The 9039-nt window shown below is 38.8% G+C and overlaps 1 protein-coding gene across 1 annotated transcript; it reads left to right on the top strand.

Moving 5' to 3' along the window:
• The first annotated feature begins 958 nt into the window (after nucleotides 1-958).
• Nucleotides 959-8673, top strand: LOC130590213 (uncharacterized). Its single transcript, XM_057392247.1, has 5 exons — nucleotides 959-4958; nucleotides 6405-6845; nucleotides 7297-8018; nucleotides 8118-8328; nucleotides 8516-8673. The coding sequence occupies exons 1-5, from the start codon at nucleotides 959-961 to the stop codon at nucleotides 8671-8673; spliced, it is 5532 nt and encodes a 1843-aa protein (XP_057248230.1).
• Nucleotides 8674-9039: the final 366 nt, after the last annotated feature.

Below are 9039 nucleotides of genomic sequence, written 5' to 3'. Positions count from 1 at the left end.
TCAATCATAATAGAGCCAATGAGTTTGTCATAAATGATGCACTACAAGCTACATGGGAGAATATTCTTGAGACTGGCAGTATGTCCTCTTTCTTCAATTCGTATGATGCGTTAGCAATGGGGGACCCACCTTTCAATTCTTTTCCTTTAAATGACCAACTTGACTGGTCTGAATTTCAAAATTGGTTTCCAGAGGATATTTCTACTCTCTCCCCACAAACTCCTCTTCAACTCCCAGGTTCGCACTCCTCTCTCCAAACCGGTTCATCAAGTTCATTCCACTCAGTGTTCCCCGGAGTCCCAGCCACGGAATTCGCTGATTTAAGGATATTCCCATCCTGGTCGCAAGTCACAAACACTATGGATCATAATGCCATTGAGCTCTCTGTTCTGGGGAAGCGTAAAATTGATGATTTAAATGCTGTGGTCTGTGAGGGGTGGCAGAATTCAGAAATAGAGGAAGAGGCGCTCAATAAATCTGTCGAGCCCGAAGTGAAAAAGAAACGGGTGCTTGGATCGGCTGAAATACAGGAAGGAGCTAATGGATTGAACCCAATGGACCAAGCACCCCACTCTCTGGCACTACCGAAAGTTGGTATGAATGATGATAAGATGGATCCTAATCCATCAACAGGTAAGTTCATAAAAGCTAAGCTACCTTTTCAATTTGAAGAAGCAAGGGAAGCAAACTTAAGTGAGAGTGGTCCAAGAAAACTTGCGGGCAGGCCTCCAAGACCCAAACAGGTAATAGTTCAAGCTTTAGTGTGTGAGAAGAAGCGTAAATTTGAGGATTTTGAACCCTTGCTTGAAGAATTTATCAACGAAATCACTCTGGATCTTCATAAATGGATTTCGGAAAAACGCCAGGAAATTCTCAGAAAATTCAAGAAGTTTAAATACAGAGCTTTTTTCGGTAATGAAGGCTTGGACACTGGGCCGAAACAGTCTCCAGAAGCACCATGAAGATTCTTGCATGGAATGGTAGGGGTTTAAAATCAGCGGACTCCCCTACGATTCCGTACTTGGGATGGCTAGTCCGCAGTTGTCAACCTCAAATCCTTTTTTTGTCTGAAACTAAAGTGGATGGTAGCTTTGTTAACAAGTTAGCCTTGTATTTAGGGTTCCCTAATGCTGCCACAATAGATAGTATAAATAATGCAGGTGGCTTAGCTCTTCTTTGGAGCAATTATGTAAATTTAGATCTTAAGGCTAGCACTTCTAACTATTTTGCTTGTATCATCAACGATGTAGTTGATGAGAATGTTTATATATGGAACCTTATTTTGTTGTATGGGTCGCCTTATTTGGAAAGTAGAGGGGTGGTATGGGATATGATATCAAATTATGTAAATAGTAATCCAATTGACACACTCATCATGGGAGACTTCAATCAAATTGAGTTTCTCAGTCAAAAAATGGGTGGATCCACCTGCATTCAGGGCAAAGAGACTTTTTCACTATGGAGAACACAGCTTGGGCTTTCAGAAATTAATTTCCAAGGGCAAAACTTCACTTGGTGTAATAACCGATCAGGATCAGATCGAGTTTATGAGCATCTGGATAGGGCCTATGCTACCGAAAATTGGATGCATAAATACTCAAATGCAATGGTATTGAACATGCCGATCCTTATTTCTGATCATAGCCCGATTCTGCTTATCTCGTCGCCAATTGCTCCAAGAAAGAAGTCCCCTATCAAAATGGAAGCCTGGTGCTTTGAGTTCAGGGAAGTAGAAAATATTATAACTAACCACTGGAAGGCCTCCTGGAGCGGTTCGCCGATGTATGTGGTAGCGCAGAAGTGTCGGAGCGTGAGATTCAAACTATTTCAGTGGTGCAAGAATTATAAGATTGAGAATAGTATAAATTGGGAGAAATTTCTCTCCAAATGCGGGAAGATACAAGCTTCATTACCCCACAGGGATGAGGGTGATTTGGATGAAAAAGTTCAACACGAGAGCATTAGAGACTTGGATGTGCAGCTAAAGTTCTGGCAACAACGAGCGAAAAGCAAATGGAAGGCATGGGAAGATTCTAATTCCAAGTGGTTTTTTCGAAAGGCTAAAGGGCGTAAGCAACGAAATGAAATTCTACTGCTTAAGAATTCGGCGGGAAGATGGATTTCGGAAAAACAAGATATCCAGAATGAATTTCTTGGCTATTTCTCGAGCATTTTCCAAGGAACACAGCATAACCAGGAATTCTGGGATGAACTGGTTCAGATTCAACATTTGGTGCCGAGGATTGATCCGTTGTTTAGAGATGACCTTATTAAACCGGTCACGCGAGAAGAAGTCAGAAATGTGGTTTTTCAAATGGGGAGTCTTAAAGCTCCGGGGCCGGACGGTATTCCTGCCATTTTCTATCAGAAGCATTGGGCGATTGTCGGGGAAGATATATATAGTGCGGTTTCTCATTTCTTCTCCACTGGGTTCTTGCTTCATGAATGGAATCTGACCAATATCTGCCTGATCCCTAAAAGAGAGCGTCCGGAAGAAGCAAGTCAATTTAGACCTATCAGCTTATGCAACGTAATATACAAAATAATATCGAAAATAATTGCGACCCGACTAAAACCGATTTTGAAGACCATTGTGACGCCTTATCAGAATGCGTTTGTCCCAGGGAGATTGATCTCAGACAACTGTCTCATTGCACATGAACTTATCAATCTAATCAGACAGCGCAAAACAGGTACGCAGTACTTGGCAGCTCTTAAAATTGACATGTTCAAGGCCTATGATAAAGTAGACTGGGACTTCCTGTACTGGCTCCTGTCACAAATGGGATTCCCGGCATTGTATCGACATTGGATAATGCAATGTGTCACTACAGTCTCTTATGCGATCCTTGTCAATGGTGAACCGATCAGAAGGTTCAAGCCGACATGCGGTCTCAGACAGGGTGACCCTCTTTCTTCTTATTTGTTCATTCTGATAATGGATATGCTGTCTAGATTGTTGCTGCATGGAGTTAGTTCTAACAAATTCCATGGCATTAAACTCTCTAGATCTAGTCCGGTTTTATCTCACCTTTTCTTCGCAGATGACTCACTAATCTTTTTCAAAGCAACTCCGGAAGCCTGTGCAGAGGTTAAGAATATCCTGGCATATTTTAGCAGGTTATCAGGTGAGGTGATCAACTACAGCAAATCACACATTATGTTTAGTCCAAACACACCCTTAAGGTTCAAGAGATTTATGAGGAGCATTGTGGGCACCCCCTCTGAAGAGTCGTTAGGCAAATATTTAGGTTGCGACATTGAAGTGGATGGTAGAAGTTCTAGAAAGTTTCTACCTTTGGTGGAAAAGGTGGAAAAAAGGGTTTCTAGTTGGAAATACCTCACGTTGTCCCATGCAGGGAGAGTCATATATATCAATAGTATCCTATCTATGCTAAGTCTTCACATCCTGAGTGTTTTCCTTATTCCAAAGGCTATGGCTGAAAAGATCAACTCGATTTTTGCTAGATTCCTTTGGACAAGCTCAAGTACCACTAACCCTATATTTTGGAGAAGTAAGAGAATCACTGAATTACCGAAAGGAGGCGGAGGACTCGGCATAAGAAATGTCCATCTATTCAATAAAGCCCTTCTTGCAAAACAGGCAATCAAAATTCATAACTCAGGCCATTCCCTGATTTCTCAGGTCCTCTTAGCCAAATATAAGGATTCCCCGGTTAATATTGTTCTAAAAAAGAAGAAACTAAGTAGGGCTTCTTGGGGCTTCAGGGGTCTCTGTAGAGCCATCCAAGATTGCTGGGAAGGGTTTACAAGTCAAATTGGCAATGGTGCAGGCACTAATATTGAAACAGATAAATGGCTTAAAGGAGGGCCAATTAATGTGAAAACTGGGATAAACCTATCAGACATGGGTTTACTAAAGGTCAAGGATCTGCTCGCCTCGAATCAGAAAGCATGGAACCCTACGCTCATCTGGAGATGCTTCAGCTCGGAATCCGCAATCCGGATTTTAGCCACACACATTCCGGAAGAAGATGTGCATGACAGATTTGTTTGGAGCGAGACCAATTATGATATTCCAAGAGTTAAGGATGTTTACGCTTTCTATCTGTCCAAAAAAGGGGAATTGAATTTATCCCAGGAAAATAGGCGTTTCTGGAACAAACTCTGGGCATCCGACCTCAAGCCTAAATGGAAGTTTTTCACTTGGAGACTCTTGAATAAAGCTCTGCCTACAAACTCCAATCTGGTAAAAAGAAATGTTTCAGTACAGGAGAATTGTCCGCTCTGTAAGCAATACATAGAGAATGAAAGTCACTTGTTCAGAGATTGTGATATATCATCTCGTGTTTGGGCAGCCTCGGTGTTGGGGATACGGACATGCACCTACCCTCACATACCTATTGAGGAGTGGATCAAGAATTTCCTCAGGATTTTCTGGAAGGAAGATGGAGTTACGTCAATACGTGCAACGGAGTTCGTAGCAACTCTATGGTCTATTTGGATTCATCGAAATAGCATCATCTTCAGGAGGGAAGATGTGAACCCTGCTAGTATCGTTGTAACTAAATCAACCTTCCTTAAGGAGTTCATTGACAGCAACAAGTTCAAGAATCGACATTCACACCTATCCCCAGATGACAGTAAAAGGACGAATAGGTATTTGAATTCTCAAGATAATTGGGATCAAGAAGGCTGCATAGTCAGGGTAGATGGAGCTTGGAAGCGCCATTTACAGCAATTTCCAAGAGCAGGAATCGGATGGTCAGCTACTATTGATAATATCAAGATTTTCGAAGGAAACGACGTGGTTGTCTCTTTATCACCCATTCAAACGGAAGCTCACGCAATTCTTCGAGGTATGAGGGAAGCATTCACGAAAGGTATTAGTCGAGTTCACATCTTCTCAGATAGCAGCGAGATTGTACATGCACTTCGGAGGCGAAAATATCCATTCGAAGTTGCAGCTTTAGCTCTTGATATACAAGCCCTAAGCCGTAAGTTCCTTTTTTGTAAGATTCATAAGGTAGACAGGAATTTAGTCGCACCCGCGCATGAGTTAGCTGTCGCAGCCAGGTTAGGCAATGTTAGTTAGTTTCATGTTTGTACTTGTTGTCAAAAAAAAAAAAAAAAAACTTATCCTTTAAGGAAAGGTCATGATCATACTAAACATAGTGGGGGGTCATTCATGATAAATGACCCCCTTATTTGGGGTTATAAGGCCTGGCAAAAGCTGACCTAACCCGACAATCCGACTCGAACCTGACTTGAAAATAGCGGGTTTGGATTGAGGTTTTTAACCCGATTAGTTAAATAGGTCGACCCGAAAGTTAAATGGGTCATGTTCAGGTCGAATTTTTTGACCTGAAAATGACCCGCCTGACCTGATTTGTAAATGGGTCAAAATCAGGTCCGGTCAATCCGAATGATTGAACTAAGAAAAAAAATATTGGCCACTTTGCCCAGCCCAAAAGATTTCCCCAGTCCAAAAACTAAATTTCTAGCGCTAAGTCTTTCACTCACTCTCTCAGTCTCCTAACTCTAAATTTCTAACGCGTCTCTCTGTCTCGCAATCACTCTCTCTCTCTCTCTCAGTCTCCTAACCCTAAATTTCTAACGCCTCTCTCTGTCACATAATCTCTCTCTCTCTCTCTCTTTCTCTCTCTCTCTCTCAGAGTGAAATCTCTCAGTCGTTCACTCTCTCTCACAGTCTTCTTCTTCGGTTTTCTTCTTCAACATTTATTGTGCTTCGTCTCGCAATGTCGCAAAGTCTCGCAATTTTGTCTCGCAAGTCGCAATTTCATTGCTCTTCTTCAACATTTGCTCTTCTCCGTCTCGCAAAGTCTCTCAATTTCGTCTCCATTAGCGCAATATAAGAATATTTGCTGCTCTTCTTCAACATCAGTTATTCTTCTTTTGTCAATTTGTTTCTTATGTTGTCCTTTATTTTCTTATTTTCTTATTTATTTTCTTTCGTTTTTTCTGCTATTTTTTGTTATTTATGTGATTTTCGTATTTTGACCCTTTTTTCGTATTTTGTCATTTATTTTCTGTTATTTATGTGATTTTCGTATTTTGTCTTTCTTTTTTTCGTATTTTGTCATTTATTTTTCTATGTTATTTTCTGTTTAATGTTCTGGTTTTTTTTGTTTAAGTTTTTATTTTTTTTGTTTAATGTTCTGTTATTTATTTTCTGTTTAATTTTTCGATGCTATTTTTCTGTTTAATGTTCTGTCATTTATTTTCTGTTTACTTTTTCTATGCTATTTTTTGTTTAATGTTATTTTTCTATGTTATTTTCTATTTTTTCTACCAATTAGTATTAATGTTCTTTTTTTTTCCTGTTTTCCTATCTTTTCTTGCTCTTTATTCATTTGTTTACTTTGGTTTCTAGTTTAATATGGCTGATGACGACTTCAAGGAGCAAATTGAGCTCTAATCAGAGGCAGAGGAGGAGATTGACTCCACTCCTACAAATGTTGTGAAACCAAAAAAGGAGAAAATTGATCCTAATAAGCCTAGAGTGCTTCTGACTGGTAAGAAACGCCCAAGTAGGCTTACCTCATTTATTTGGACGCACTTTTCTTTTCTTGAGGAACCTGATAAGAATGGTAATTTAGTATGCAAATGTAAGAAATGTGGGCAGTCTTACAATGCTGATAGTAAGATGGGGACTGAGAATTTGATTTGTCATGTAAAAAATTGTAAAATGAGATCTTTTAGGGATGTTGGGCAAATGATTCCGGAAAAATCATCTTCTGGTTTAGAGCATAGGATTGCTAAGTTTGATCCTGATTTCTTTCGTGAATTATTGAGTCTTGCTATTGCGCAGCATGATCTTCCATTTCAGTTTGTAGAGTATGATGGGATTAGAAGATTTGGAGGTATATGCACCCTGATTATAAATCTGTTTCTCGAAATATAATAAAGGGTGATATTATGAAGATGTTTAAACGGGAGAAAGAGAAACTTAAATCTGAGTTAGGCTTAGTTTCTGATAGAATTGCTTTGACTTCAGATTGTTGGACTTCTATAACCACAGATGGGTATATATCTTTGACTACACATTACGTTGATAAGAATTGGTGATTGCAAAAAAGAAGAAATTATGTTTCATGTCTCCTCCTCATACGGGGGTTCATTTATGTGATCATGTGTATGGTTTGTTGAAGGAATGGGGTATCCAAAAGAAAATCTTTTCCATTACTTTGGATAATGCATCCTCTAATGATGTTTTTGTTGAAAATCTCAAGGGAGAACTTGACTTAATTTGTTTGGGGGGGGGGGGGGTTCATGTGAGTTGTTGTGCTCACATTTTAAATTTGATTGTTCAAGATGGTTTAAAGGAGATTGATGCTGTTGTGATTAAGGTTAGGGAGATTGCTAAATATTGTAAAGGTTCTCAATCTACGAAAGAGAGATTCAAAAATTGTGTTGCTTGTGTTGAACTACAATCGGTTAAAGGTTTGAAACAAGATGTTCCTACGAGATGGAATTCCACCTATTTGATGCTTGAGAGTGCCTTGTATTACAAAAAAGCATTGATTCATTTTCAAAAAATTGATGCAAATTATGTTCAATGTCCTTCCACTAAAGAGTGGGCTAGAATGGAAATTTTTTTAAAGTTTTTGAAGGTGTTTTATGAAGTAACCCTTGCCTTTTCTGAAACTAAATATCCTACTGCCAATCTATATTTTAATAATGCGTTTAGCATTAGATTGTTGCTGAAAAATGAAATTAGAAGTTCTGAGTCGTGTATGCAAAAGATGGCTAGTATGATGTATGAAAAATTTGGGATATATTGGTTTGAATTTAGCATTTTTATGGTTGTTGCTGTGGTGTTAGACCTACATTTTAAGTTGCAATGTGTTCAATGGAGTTTTAAGAGGGTTTATGGGGATATTTTTGAGTATGAGTTTGAGTTTTCCAAGGTTAAAGATAAGTTCAAAGACTTGTATGAAGTTGATGTCGTCTCTTATGCATCATCGAGCAAAAATGTGGTTGCTCATGGACAAAGTGGGTGTGTTGGAGTTTCTTCAAGTGATGATTTGATGACGGTAAATCATATATTATTTATATAATTTAATATTCTGATTTTTTAGTCTAGTTTACTCAAATATGTTTGCTGTTTTTGTATCTCTTGGTTTTTTTTATAGGATTTCGATTGTTTCTCTGCCGAAAAATCAATTGTGGCTGCCAAAACTGACATGGAGTTGTATTTTGAGGAGCACATTATCCCTCGCACTACGAACATCGATATTCTATCGTATTGGGAAGGGAATAAGGTTTGTTATCCAATATTAGCTCAACTTGCAAAGGATGTACTTATTGTCCCCATTTCTACTGTGGCCTCCGAATCAACTTTTAGTACAGAGGTCGGGTACTAGATTGTTTTAGGAGCTCCTTGAATCATTCCACTGTTTAGGGTATCATATGCCTAAGGGATTAGTCATTTGGTGAAGGTAATAAAAGTTTTAAACTTTATATTAGTTCAATTTCAGCTAGTTTTCTTCTTTGCTTTGTTTTTTAATCTGAATTTTTATTAATTGTGTAGCAAAAATGGATCCACAACTTGAGGCATTATGTGGAGCTGTCATGAAGCTCAAGGTCGAAGAGGAAGTGAATGAGGTGCCTATAAAATCGCCTTCCCCAAGTGTGCCAAGTGTTGACCTTGAGAGTCCTCGTCAATCGACCTCAACAATATTTGTTTGAGTTGTGGACTTGTGGTTGTCTAAGTCTAAAACAAGGATACATCAATGTTGTTTTATTTTATAAAACTTTGTTGATTTGGTTTGTAATATTGCCAAGTATGAATTTGATTAGCTAGAACTTGGTAGTTGGTACTATATATGTGATATTGCCAAGTATGAACTTGGTTAGCTAGAATTTTGTTGAAATTTCAAGGCCCAAGTGCTAATTATGAACTATGCAATTGTTTTGAAAAAAAAAAAAAGGTTATATGGGTCGGGTCAACCTGAAAAAACCGGGTTAAACAGGTTCAAGTTGACCCATTTAGAACCCGTTTAAAAAAAATTCAGGTCAAACAGATTAGGTCAGGTTGACCCAATAACTTTCAGA

The sequence above is a fragment of the Beta vulgaris genome, chromosome 9, assembly GCF_026745355.1.
Source record: "Beta vulgaris subsp. vulgaris cultivar EL10 chromosome 9, EL10.2, whole genome shotgun sequence".
Classification (NCBI taxonomy): Eukaryota; Viridiplantae; Streptophyta; class Magnoliopsida; order Caryophyllales; family Amaranthaceae; genus Beta; species Beta vulgaris.
The sequence above is the reverse complement of the archived record's forward strand: the minus strand, read 5'-3'. Positions and strand labels throughout refer to the sequence as shown.